Source organism: Nyctereutes procyonoides, unplaced genomic scaffold (assembly GCF_905146905.1).
Source record: "Nyctereutes procyonoides isolate TBG_1078 unplaced genomic scaffold, NYPRO_anot_genome, whole genome shotgun sequence".
In the NCBI taxonomy this organism is placed as follows: domain Eukaryota; kingdom Metazoa; phylum Chordata; class Mammalia; order Carnivora; family Canidae; genus Nyctereutes; species Nyctereutes procyonoides.
The window spans coordinates 24,600,976-24,615,143 of NW_026575135.1; the positions used below are offsets into that span (position 1 = coordinate 24,600,976).

Genomic DNA, 14,168 nt, shown 5'->3' on the forward strand with positions numbered 1-14,168 from the left:
ATGTAGGAAGTCTTTTTTTTTTAATTTTTTAAAAAATTTATTTATTTATGATAGTCAGAGAGAGAGAGAGAGAGGCAGAGACACAGGCAGAGGGAGAAGCAGGCTCCATGCACCGGGAGCCCGATATGGGACTCGATCCCGGGTCTCCAGGATCGCGCCCTGGGCCAAAGGCAGGCGCCAAACCACTGCGCCACCCAGGGATCCCTGTAGGAAGTCTTTATACTTAATTTTTGTAGTTTTTCTGTAAGATTGAAATAATTTCAGAACAGGCTAATAAGGGCAGCCCTGGTAGTGCAGCAGTTTAGCGCCGCCTGCAGCCTGGGGTGTGATCCTGGAGACCTGGGATCGAGTCCCACATCAGGCTTCCTGCATGGAGCCTGCTTCTCCCTCTGCCTGTGTCTCTGCCCCCCCCCCCAATAAATAAATAATACTAAAAAAAAAAAAAAAAAGAACAGGCTAATAAAATTGCCCTTACAGGACTGCAAGGTTACCTGTGTGCGTGTGTCAGAGTTTTCAGCCATGTATACTCAGCAAAAGGAAAATGTCAGACAAACATGCAGTAACTATTAAAGCCACTTTGTGAGAAAGAGCCAGAGTCACTAGGGAGGTGTTCTGGTCCCATTTATAAGGCCAATCCTGTTGAGATAAGGATCTTAGTCTGAGATACGCAGTTATAACTGCTCTTGTTTCCATGCTCAGAAGCAAGCTGTGAGGGGTATAAAATCAAAGGAGAGTTCTTAAAAATTTAAGATGGAGGGAAGACAAGCTTTCTAGGAAGGAGATCCTGGGCCAGGAAAAGTTTAAAACAAAGCAGAGTAGTAACAGATGCAGCAGAGTTCCTGAATGGCAGAGCACAGAACACAGGTGAGTGGATTCGTGATGGATAGAAGCAGAGGCGAGTCTTACTACTCTAAAGTGACTGAAGTAATGCACATTTGTGAGTAGATGTGTTGAGATGAGGTGGTTGATACTGTAAAACCTGTCATCCTGTCTTCTGAGAGAAGTGGGTCATAAAACTGGGCTTCAGGAGAGGAATGAGAAAAAGGCCACTGAGGGTCATGGAGAGGGTTAGCTAAGAATCACTGATGAGTGCTGAGACCAGAGGCCTCCCCTTAAGACACGGGATATTTTACGGGACACCAAGATTTGTGATTTTTTTTTTTCCTGGTAGCATTCACCACTGTGGGAGCAGAAGCAGAAACTAATGTTGGACAGATAGTATGTGCTCAGTATTTATACAGTGAATGAATAAATGGATGGTTTATGGTTGGAGTTCTGAATGTAACTAGTAAAAGAGGGAGGGACAAGGGAGTTGAGTAAGCTACTGGTGAATTGATGCATTCTGGCATCTTGGCTGTGTAGGGAAGGAAGTGAAGCTATGAAGTGAGCAGGGGGTTGAAGAATTTGTTTTCCAGTGAGGTTCAAATAGATACAATGGAAGTAGGTGTAAGAAGCCTGAAGAAATTGAGAGTGCCTAATTCTAGGTTATCATTGGAAGTAACTAGAATGGGTAGGGCTGGAGTTGAAGGTAATTGGAATTGTTAGTGATCAATGAGCTGGAAGTGTCCTCTGCATGAAAGATACTGTGGGTGATAGAAGATAAAGGATGGAGAAGAAAAGGGGGAGTTGTATCATGGGTATTATATCTTGTCCTTTAAACTATGCTTGTGTTCTGCTGTAGCAGCTGGCACGTGTACAAAGATAAAAACTTGGTAAATAATTGATTATTCTGAGTTTTTAGTCAATGCCTGGAACATTTACATATTAGAAAACAGTATGTGAGATAAGACCATTTAAAAAAGTACAGTAAGATTGGTTTTTACAAGGTCATGGAACTTAAGAAATTCTTACTCTACCTGCCAGGGGTATTGGGGGCTGGTAAATCCATTGGATCCATGCCTGAGAAAAGCAAGAGACCAGGAAAATGGAAGTTGTTAGGTCAAGGTCTGAGTTGATAAATTTATCCCCATAAAAGCTGCAGCTGTGATGTTTACCAGAACATTAGATGGTGTACTTATACAGACACGAGGGGGGCAGATTTTGGTATCTAATATTTGCTTAGAGTAGGCTGCTTTTCTGACCATCTGTACTTTAAGTAGGGAAGCAGTTCTCTCCTAGGCAAAAGGATATCTCTCTGCTTTTCGGTCTCTAAAATTCATTTATTCATCAAACATTGAGTACCTGTGGTTCAAGTCTGTGCTAGATGCTAGGAGTTTAACAATGAATAGGGTGAAACCAACAGGAATTTTATAGAAGGTGGAAATGGAACAATTAAATTTGTTCTTAAACAACCAGCAGTAATGTAGAAGTTTGTGGAGTGGGGAATCCTAGATGAGACACTGCTTGAGAAACTGCAGTAGCTCAAACCAGAAATCAGAAGGACCTGTAGAAGAATAGGGATCCAGGGGAGAGGCTGGACTCAGTAAATTTCTGCAGTAGACTAGACCCAATTTGAGTACTGAGTAGATGAGGATGGGCTATGAGAAAGAGGGAAAAGTCTGGTATGAGATTTACCACCCCCCCCCCCATGTGAGAGTTTGATGCCTGAGAGTTCAGTGATAACATTCAAGGTAGGAAATAAAATAATAGGGATAGTTTGGGGAGGACATTTCAGTTTGATATTGAGCTGCCTAGAGCTGCACTGCCAGTATAGTAGCTACTAGGCACATGTGAATATTATTTGAAATGTGGCTAGTAAAACAGGAACTGAATTTTAAATTTTGTTTATTGAGGCTCATGGCTACCATATTGGCCAATACAGGTAGAGAGCATTTCCATCATCACAGAAAATTCTTTTGGACAGCATGGAGGACTTAAAAATAAGTCATATGCCAGATCTGCAACAGTAGTTTTACCTAGCAAGACCTCTATCTGGATCAACCCAACTCTTCAGTTGTGTCTACATGCATCCTGTTGAGTGTTTTGAAGGAAATCAGTAACTGCAGATTGCTGTCACGGTGAAAACACAATCCCCAGCTTCAACTTCATATGTTAGTGGACGAGTTTCTCTAGTGTTCTGGCTCATTGGTACAATGGATATATTTCATACCTCACCCTTCCCACTTGTCTCTATCACATGCTTTCCATAGGGCTGGGCAGTTCTGGCCAGCACAAAGTTTGGGTAAGCAACCCTGTTTACCAAAATACCTCTCTAGCAAGAGGTGTAAATACTAGGAAAGGTAAAGAATTGTAATGTTTGCGTTCAACCTACCATAGAATCCATCTTTGTTCCATCAATGGATGAAGCTCTCTTTCTCTAGGCCTTTAGTTCTCACACTTTTGTATGCATCAGTGTCGTTTGTAAGTTTTGTTAAAACAGATTGCTGAGGCCCACACCCACAGTTTTCTGATTCAGAACATCTGTGATGCCAAGAATTTGCTCTTCTAACGGGTTTCCAAGTGGTTCTGATGCCACTGGCCTACAAACTACAGTTTGAGAACCACTGTTCTAGGATCCCTGGGTGGCGCAGCAGTTTAGCGCCTGCCTTTGGCCCAGGGCGCGATCCTGGAGACCCGGAATTGAACCCCATGCCGGGCTCCTGGTGCATGGAGCCTGCTTCTCCCTCTGCCTGTGTCTCTGCCTCTCTCTCCCTCTCTGTGTGTGACTATCATAAATAAATAAAAATTAAAAAAAAAAAAAAGAACCACTGTTCTAGGTCATTCCCTCCACGTGTGCTCAGGATTTCACTTATCCCACTTTAGTAGAAATACTGATTTTTGAAGTATCCTCCATTTTTCTTTTATCTCATGTTTTTTTTAGTTACTTTGCTACTTAGAACAAGGTCTGTGGACCAGCAGCATCAGCATCACATCAGTGTCAGCTTGTTAGAAATGCAGAGTCTCAGACCTACAAGGTCAGAATCTGCACTTTAAAAGACCTATGTGGGCATTCATGTGTGAGAAGCCCTGCCTGTGGATCATTCTCAGCAGGCAAGCAAGCAGGTTCTTGATTTTTCTCCTCCAAGCCTGCCCATCTATCTTCCAGTGTCCACGTTAGTGATGGCACCACCATTCATGCAGCTGCTCAGGCTAAACAGGAATTATTCTTTCTCACATGTCCTACATCCAGTTCATCACCAAATTGTGTGATTTTAGAATTATATATCCTGCAACTTCACTTCTACAGGTTTGTTCTTGATCCAAGATGCCATCAGCTCTCTGGTGCTGGTCCCAATTTCTTACCTGGTTGCTCGGCATCCAACCTGTTCCCCTGAAGCTTGTTTTCTTCCAGTCAACCACAGTGCTCCTTTAAAAACAGATCTTCTACTTCCTCTCAAAATCCTACAATGGTTCCCTGTCATATTTAATATAAAATCCAAAGCCAAAGTTGTCGTCCTGTGGTCTGTCAGACTGTATGTGAACTGCCTTGGCCACTTCTCCTCCTCTCAGACCACTTCACTCTAGCAACTCCGCTCACCTCTTTTACTTTCTCAGGCCTGGTTCACTCCTGGGTTTTTTGTGCTCTTTCCCTTTTCCTCTCCTTTCCCCTTTCCTTTTCCCTTTACTTTCCCTTTCCTTTTCCTTTCCTTTTTACTTTCCCTTTCCTTTTCTTTCCTCTCCTCCTCCTTTCCCCTTCTCCTCCTTTGCACTTTGTTTAGTAGAATGCTTTTTCACCCAAATGACCTGCTCTCTCACTTCATTTAGGTCTCCCTCATTAGCTCATCTGATACAAGCAACTCTCACGACTCTTTATTCTCTTATCTGGCTTTATTTCTCCTTGAACTTACTCATGTATTATGTCTGTCTGCCACGCTGGACTAGACTAAGCTGTAAACCTGTCTTCTCCATTTTAGTCATGGTGCTACCATTCTTCTAGTTGCTCAAACCAGATGCCTGGAATGTAGGTTTGATTCCCCTCCCCCCTTCCTTTCCACTGCCGCTCACTCCTATTGTTAAAGTATATCTGAAACCTTTCATTTCTTACACTCTCCATGTCTACTGTCCTTATCTGTGATCCCATCATCTCTTACTTGAGTCTCCTCTCATTGATACACTTGTTCTGCATAGGAGCCAGGGGGCAAGTGTTTTCTAAAAATGTGATCAAATTATTCCTTAAAGTCCTGCTATGTGTTCCTATTGTACTTGATCCCTTGCCTTACAAGGCCCTGTTTACCAATGCAGCAACACTACATGCCATTTATCCCTTGTTCACCTTTTTTTTCTTTGATTCATTTGTTTTCTCTATCCCCCTGCGTGGAATCCCTCTCTTCCTTTTTTGAATAGTTAATTCCTCCCCCATTTTTAAGGACTCAGCTGAAATGTGACATACCCAGAGATATATATGCCTTTACCACTGTATTAAAATAGTTTTTTCCAACCTCCATTATTTTCTGTCTCGGACCCTATTTGCTTTCTTTGTATCATTTCATATTTGCTTGAAAGACACTTTAAAGAAAATGAAATGGTAAGTCACAGTCTGGGAGAAGGTATTTGGGTGGGATACATGCGTTCGACAATGGGCTCATCTCCAGAATAAATAACTTGTAAATCTATAATATAAAGGAAACACAATCAGGCAAAAAGATGGGAACAAATGCCTCACAAAAGAAGATGAATGGCCAATAAACACATGCAAATATGCTCACGTTAACTGTTCGAGGAGTTAAAGTCAAAACCACAATGATAGACAATGATGGCAAATTGACCAATGTAGATCTACTGGATCTCTTCGTCTACGCTAGGAATGCAAAATGGTACGTCTGTTTTTGAAAACGGGTGGCAGGTTTCTGTGGAGTTAAACATTCACTTACCATAGGACCTACACGCCCTGGGGGAAGCAGTTACCACCCATATACATTTTTCAAAACTCATGGAATCGTACACTTAAAATTTGCGCATTTTATTGAATCTAAACTTTGCTATAAAAGCAAAATGGGGGGAAAAAACCCAAAATGATAATCAGAAAAGTTCCCGGGGGGGGGGTGTTGTCCTCGGTCCTTCCGGAGGACCCAGAGGGACCCGGTCGCGGGCGCCTCCAGATTGGCAAGCCAGGCACTCGGAGGACGGGAAACGAAAGCTCGGGAAGAGTGCGGTTGGCCCGGGAGGCGGGGCAGCGGCAGCGCACCCCAGCACCCTGGCCCGCGGCCGCCAGTTGCGCTTTCGATTTCCCATCCGCAGTTGGGGTTCCCCGGCGGCGGCCCCGCCTCTCAGCGCTGGGTCTGCGTCCGCTGCCCAAGATCCCTGCAAGCCCCGCACAGGCATTTAAGGGAGTGAGCGCCGGCGAGGTGCGGACGTCCCCGGGAGCTGAGCTGCAGAATGACGGCCGAGGAGCGGCGAAACCTGCACGCCTTCCGGGACTATGTCATCAAGACTCTGGACCCTGCCTACATCCTGAGCTACATGGCCCCCTGGTTTAAGGATGGTGAGTGGTCCCCAGGGACGCCTGCCCCTCGGAGCAAGGAAACCACTCAGGACTCTGTTCTCCCCTTTTAATCAACACAAGTAGCATGCGAGGAACGCGGATGTTGAGGCAGGATCCTCAGGAGTGTAGCCTGGAGTTCGCCAGGACAGTCTGAGGAGCCTTTAGGGGTCCAGATGGAGAAACAGCTCCAGAGAAGGGAAATGACTTGTGTAGGTGTGCACCTCTATTTAGCTTCAAGGAGGGGGAAACAAACCATTGTCCATTTTTCTTTCTCTAATGCTTAATGTCTACCGTGTCTTCAGCTTTGTAGTGACAGTAGAGATTCAGGAGTAAGATGTAGGCCCCTCTTTAAAATACTTTGCAGCCCAAGATTTTGTGGGGGTGGAGACTGCTGAGTATGTAAATGATTGCAAAATGCTTCAAGGTAATTGACAGTGACTCTTGCGGAGTCTTCTTTGCACTTAGGAATTACTGGAAGCTTGCCAGGGGTAAGAGACTCTGGACTGAATGGCTGCCGGCTTCATTTCAGGTGTTTCTGTCTGTCTAGATTTTGGAGACTCCTGATGATAGATCTTTGTTAATTTGAATCCAGATGCACTGCACTGGAGAGGAACATAGGCTTTGAGGAAAGAGAAAAAAGGAGGTGACGCCTGGAAGGAGCTGAAAGGAGAAAGGGGGATCTGGTCACTCGTTTTCAGGCTCCAAGTGCGGAAATATCAAGTGGCAGGACATGTGAAGGCAACCATTTGGTCATTGCCCCAGACATGGAGTTAGTGTACAAAGTCATGTGACCACCAGCAGTTTGGTGGATAGTTTTCTGTTCCCCGGCCTTGTGTTTTTTTAGCTCCTCTTGCTTTTTCTCCCATATTTCATACTGTCTAAGCAAAAACCTGGAAAGAGGACCATGAAAGTATTTCTAACTCTGCTTTCTGAGTCTGGTGTAATTAAAGATGCCATGGAGTGGTCCCATCTCCTTTATTGTGGGTATACTTTTTCCACACATTGTTAAGAAACTCTCTTTTTAAAGGATTGCCCTAGAATATGTTCCCAGACTTCCCACCAAACTAGAAGAAATTTCTAGAGAGGATGCAGGGTGGAAGGAAGGTAGGTTGATGAAGAATGGGCATCATCTGCCTGAACAGAGACTTTGCTGCCTTCTTGCAGTTCCTTCCATTGCTGGGATTTGTTACAATCGCCATCCCCATTTTTTTTTTTTTAAGATTTTATTTATTCATGAGAGAGAGAGGTAGAGACATAGGCAGAGGAAGAAGCAGGCTCCTTGCAGGGAGCCGGATGTGGGACTTGATCCCCAGCCCAGATCCCGGGATCATGCCCTGAGCTGAAGGCAGACGTTCAACTGCTGAGCCACCCAGGTGTCCCTTGCCATCCCTATTTGAGAAAATCTGACAACCCTTTTAAGGTTTTTTTTTTTTTCTTCAGTGATTAGTGGTTCTGCAGTTTGATGAGCCACTCTTATATTTGTAGATGAGGTGCAGTATATTCAGGCTGAGAAGAACAATAAAGGCACGATGGAGGCTGCCTCACTTTTTCTTAAGTACCTATTGGAGCTCCAAGAAGAAGGCTGGTTCCGTGGCTTTTTGGATGCCCTTGGTCATGCAGGTTAGTTCATTCTTCTTACTCATAAATCAGGATATTACCTGACTGTTTCAGAATGCGGTAAGAGTGAAATGCTATTAATTTTGAGCTATCCTCATGTGCTTCATGTTGCTTAATCTGAGGCAATGTAAAGATTACTTTCAGTCATGACATAATTTGCCTACCTGAAATATCCAAAGGAATCTGCAGACAGATTGTTGGGAGAGTTTAACAAGCTTATTGGATATAAGATCAGTATACAAAAAGTATGCCTGATGTGGGACTCAGTTCCGGGTTTCCAGGATCAGGCCCTGGACTGAAGGTGGTGCTAAACCGCTGGGGCTGCCCCAAAGTCAAACAATCTGATTAAAAAATCGGCAGAATGCTAAGCAACTACAGAATACTAAATAAAAAGTTTGGCTAACCCCCCCCCCAAAAAAAAGGGCAGAAGACACGAATAGACATTTTTCCGAAGAAGACCAACAGACACGTGGAAAGATGCTCAGCATCACTAACTATCAGGGAAATGAAAATGAAAAAAAAAGAAAAGAAAAGAAAATGAGAACCATAATGAGATGTCACCTCACACCTGTCAGAATGGCCAAAATCAAAAGCACAAGAAATAATAAATGTTGGTGAGGATGTGCAGAAAAAAGAATCCTAATGCACTGTTGGTGGAAATGCAAACTAATGCAGCCACTGTGGAAAACAGTATGGAGTTTCTCCAAATATTAAAAATAAAATTATCATATGGTCCCATAATTCCACTACTGGGTATTTATTGAAAGAGAATGAAAATACTAATCTATTTATTTTTTTAAATTTTTATTTATTTATGATAGTTACACAGAGAGAGAGAGAGAGAGAGAGAGAGGCAGAGACATAGGCAGAGGGAGAAGCAGGCTCCATGCACCGGGAGCCCGATGTGGGATTCGATCCCGGGTCTCCAGGATCGCGCCCTGGGCCAAAGGCAGGCGCCAAACTGCTGCGCCACCCAGGGATCCCTGAAAATACTAATTTAAAGGGATACAGGAACCCTATGTCTATTGCAGTGTTATTTACAATAATCAAGTTATGGAAACATATATATATATATATGTATATGTATATATATATATACATATATATATATAATGGAATATTACTCAGCCATAAAAAAGAATGAGATCTTGCCATTTGCAACAGCATGGATGGATCTAGAGGGTATAATGCTAAGTGAAATAAGTCAGAGAAAGACAAATACCATATGATTTTATTTATATGGGGAATTTTTTTTAAAGATTTATTTATTCAGAGAGAGAGAGAGAGGCAGAGACACAGGCAGAAGGAGAAGCAGGCTCCTTGCAGGAAGAAATGTATTAAGGAAAAACCTAGCAAAAGATGTGTCAATTCTGAATGGAGAAAATTATAAAATGTTATTGAAAAATATTAAAGAAGTCCTATCTAAGTGGAAATACATACCCATGCACACGGAGAGAAAGACTTAATATCATAAAAATATCTGCTCTCCCAACATTGATTTCTATATTCAATATAATTTTAATAAAAATCCTATATGCTTTTTCATGTGCTTGAGAAATTTATAAATGATTCTAAAATGGAAATGGAAAAATTAAGATCCAAGAATAGTCAGGACATTCCTAAGAAGAATTAAGTAGGCTGAGGCTTCCCCTTCTAGGTAGCAAGATTTATTATAGAGCCATAGGCATTGAGACAGTGTAACATCTCTCAATGTGTAACATTGGTACTGGCATCTGCCAACTGACCATTGAAATAGAATGGAGAGCCTTCAATTAAACTCATATATAAATGAAAACCTGATATATTTGAGATAACTGGGAAAGGAAAATCCTTAGGAATAGAGGGGTTTTTAATAAATTGCAGTGGGCCAGGATGCCTGGGTGACTCAGGGCATGATCCTGGTGCAGGGATCAAGTTCTGCTTGGGTCTCCCCACAGGGAACCTGCTTCTTCCTCTGCCTGTGTCTTTGCCCCACCCCCCCCCCTCTCTCCGTGTCTCTCATGAATAAATAAATAAAATCTTTTTTTTTAATAAATAAAAAAATTTTTTTAATAAATAAAAAAAAGATTTTATTTATTTATTCATGAGAGACACGGAGAGAGAGAGGGAGAGAGAGAGAGAGAGAGAGAGAGAGGCAGAGACACAGGCAGAGGGAGAAGCAGGCTCCATGCAGGGAGCCCGACAGGGGACTGGATCCTGGGTCTCCAGGATCAGGCCCTGGGCTGAAGGCGGTGCTAAACCGCTGAGCCTCCCGGGCTGCCCAATAAATAAAATCTTTAAAGAAACATTGCAGTGGGCCATTATAAACAGGATAATGTTAAAAAAAAAAAACCCTAAATTACATATCCATGTAAAATAAATTTGTATTTCTTAGCTCATTGCATTCACACACATGAAATGAATTCATAAGAATTAAAGATGTAATTCTAAAAAGGCAAAAATTTAACAATTTTAGAAAAGAATATAGAATAATAATTTATGACCTTAGAGGTATGACAGGATTTATGAAACAAGACATTAAAGCATTATCCATAAAAGACAAATTGATATGTTTGATGACATTAAAATTAAAAATATGTCAAAACACACGAAAGTGAAAAAACAAGATACAAACTGGGAGAGGATATTTGCAAAATATATAATTACCAAGATGATTATATCTAGAATATGTTAAAAAGCTTTAAAGTCAGTTAGAAAAAGAAAGAATACAACTACAGGGCAAAAGTGTGAACTGACATTATAAAGAATGGTAAATAAGGAAAGGTTAATAAACATGGAGAGATTCTTAGCCCAAATAGCAATTAGGGAATTGTGACTTTAGGAACTCTATAAAATAGCATTTTATTAACTACTAGATAGCAAAACTTAGGAAGTCCAACAATGCTAGGGCTTGAAGAGAATATTTAATCATGGGAAATCGTAACTGTCACTATATAGAGTATAAATTAATACAAGTATTTTGAAAAACAATTTGGCATCATATATAGTTCAATTATCTTCAATATCCCCCTGTAGAACAGTTTCATTCTTAAGTATGTGACCTAGAAAAACTCTTATGCATATATTCCATCATGCATATACAAAAATATTCATAGAATAATTGTAATAACTAAAGCAAGCAAACAAAACTGGAAGCAACCCAATGTCCTTCAAGAAGAAAACGGATGATAAAATTCTGTAATAGTCACATGATGGTCCACTATACTGCAGTGAAAATGTATGAACACAGCTACAGATGACAACACAGGTGAAGCTTTGAAATGTAATATTAAACTCTATAAAAAGCAGAGAAAATTACATTCAGTAGGATAAAATTATGAAATTTTTTTTTTTTTATGATAGTCACAGAGAGAGAGAGAGAGGCAGAGACACAGGCAGAGGGAGAAGCAGGCTCCATGCACCGGGAGCCCGATGTGGGATTCGATCCCAGGTCTCCAGGATCGCGCCCTGGGCCAAAGGCAGGCGCCAAACCGCTGCGCCACCCAGGGATCCCTAATTATGAAATTCTAAACAAGTCAAACTAAACAGATTTTTTTAAAGCCTTTATTTTAAAAAAGTTTTTTTTTTTTTTTTAATTTGAAAGAGAGCATGGTTGAACAAGGGGGGCGGGGCAGAGGCAGAGGGAGAAGCCGACTCCCCTCTGAGAAGGGAGCCTGATGCCATCTCAGGACCTTGAGATCATGACCTGAGCCAAAGCTAGACACCTAACCAACTGAGCTACCCAGGTGCCCCAGAACACAGATTGTTGAAGGAATCAAATGTATGCCATGCAACTATTAAAAAAATGAAGAGAATAACATATGAAATACAAGGTAGTAGTCTCTTTGCAGGGAGGTAGAAGGGTAGGGAAAAGGCACACTCCCACAAAAGTGTTGGGAAATTCTAGTTGTTAAATTGCATACTGGGTTCCCATGTGTTCATTTTGTTAGGTTCTTTGTAGCCAAATGAAAAGAGTGTGGGCTTTATAGTCAGACAAATCTAGTGATTTTGTTTGAGAACCTTAGATGGAAGCATTCTTGAATTATTAAAGGTGGAAATAATTGTTTTTCCACCTTAAGTTTCCCATTATACTTAATATCCTTTTCTGGGAGTAACATAGAAGGTTAAGTTCCTCAGGGTCAGGAATTAAGATTTATATTTCCTTTTGCCAGCTTTGCTGTCTTGCATTGGGAAGTTACTTAATAATTGCATGATGATTTGGGACACCTGGGTGGCTCAGTGGCTATCACCTTTGGCTCAAGTTGTGATCCCAGGGTCCTGGGATCAAGTCCTGCATCAGGCTCCCCACATGGAGCCTGCTTCTCCCTCTGCCTATGTCTCTGCCTCTCTCTGTGTGTGTCTCTCATGAATAAATAAATATAATCTTTTTTAAAAAATTGCATAATGATTCAACTCACTGGAAGACAAGTCAGAGGTGGTAGGTAAAGTCCATGGTGCACTTTGGAAGGAGAATTTTATACTAAGACCAAAAGTAAGACTTCACGTTATCCGAGTACTTTCTCCCAAGAGGTGATAAATGTTGTTAGAGGACCTAAAATGTTGGGTGCCTATAATGAATGTTGAATTTTCTTTTTGGAAGATCATTAATTATTGAGGTGATTTATAGATCTCTTTTGAGTTCTCTTAACTATACATTCAAACATGATTTCTATGATAATAATCTTGAAATGTCTTTTAGTTGGTTTTATAAAAGCCCCCATTTTCTTCTTCTTTCCAGGTTATTCTGGACTTTATGAAGCAATTGAAAGTTGGAATTTCCAAAAAATTGAAAGTCTAGAGGAGTATAGATTGCTTTTAAAGCGTTTACAACCAGAATTTAAAACTACAGTTAATCCAAATGATATTCTTCCTAAAATATCTGAATGTTTAATTAGTCAGGAATGTGAAGAAATTATACAGGTAATTTAATTAGATTAATATATTTAATATAATTATAATTAATATAAAATACTAAATTGGGGGGAAGTTATTTGAACATAGGAAATGTTTTCGGTTTTCTCCACTGATTTTGACTTGAGAAATATCATTGAAATCCACAGAAGTCTTCAAAACTAAGGCATAATTACCTATAATAGTATTTTTGGTTGTGAATCAAGTAATTTTTAATGTCACAAGTTTTTTTCAGGTTTGTCCTATTTTTAGTTAAAATTATTACTTTTGTGAATAATATCTTTGCAAATTTAAATAAAGTTGAACAGTTTAGCAAATAAAACAAAAGCTATAGATTCTAGTGGTTAAGCCTACAGGCTCTGGACACAAATTTTGTAAGAATCCTAGTTCAACCGTTTGCTAGTGGTAAGATCTTAAGCAAGTTAGTTTTTTTAAACCTATTTCTTCATGTGTAAAATGGAAATAATAATAGTACCTTATTAACATGATATTTTTATGGGGATTAAATGAGATGACATATGATGACATATGTAAAGTGCTTACATATGCCTGACACATAATAATAAATTCTCAATAAATTTTAGTTATTATGATTAATAATAAAAATCATGTAGGTCCCACTACCCTGAAAAAAAATTGTTAATATTTTGTTATATTCTTCCAAATATCTATGCCAACATACCCATATTTTGAATGGTTGTCAAATGGATTGTTTCTTAATATTGCTGCTGATGATAGATACAATATCTCAGAGGACTTGAGAACACCTGGCTTGACATAGCGATGCCAGGTGTAAAGACAAAGACAAAAGAAAGAGGGTCTTAAAAGACACTGTGTTGGATGGGGCAAAAATGATCATGAATAAGACCTATTGAACCATAGGAGGATTGAATGATTTTAAATCAGATAGTGCTGGAATTGGTATTTCTTCAGTAAAGTCATAAAAGGAAAACTTTTGAAATGATTGATTGATCAACTGCAGTTGTCTTGCTCAGATTTGTTCCAACAAGGGACTGATGGCAGGTGCGGAGAAAATGGTTGAATGCCTTCTCAGATCAGACAAGGAAAACTGGCCCAAAACTTTGAAACTTGCTTTGGAGACAGAAGAGAGCAAGTTCAGTCAACTGTGGATTGTGGACAAAGGTAGTATATTCCAGGGAAGAGCTCTGAAGGGTTGGGAGGGTCTGAAAACATGGTCTACCTTTTTCATAGTTCTACTTAGGGTCTCTTCCATTCCCACCTGTCTTTCACTCAGTGTCAGAGGGATTTTGCCCTTCAGAGACCCATGGCTACATCTCTA

At 40.6% G+C, this 14,168-nt stretch overlaps 1 protein-coding gene across 1 annotated transcript in view; it reads left to right on the top strand.

Annotated features, from left to right (window-relative positions):
* The first annotated feature begins 3,610 nt into the window (after window positions 1-3,610).
* Window positions 3,611-14,168, top strand: part of RIGI (RNA sensor RIG-I) — a 38,012-nt gene continuing 27,454 nt past the window's right edge. Inside the window, exons 1-4 of the mRNA XM_055301777.1 lie at window positions 3,611-6,361; window positions 7,847-7,981; window positions 12,696-12,877; window positions 13,864-14,011. Of these exons, the coding sequence (XP_055157752.1) occupies window positions 6,256-6,361; window positions 7,847-7,981; window positions 12,696-12,877; window positions 13,864-14,011 (571 nt within the window). The 5' untranslated portion in view covers window positions 3,611-6,255. The remainder of the gene's footprint in view (window positions 6,362-7,846; window positions 7,982-12,695; window positions 12,878-13,863; window positions 14,012-14,168) is intronic.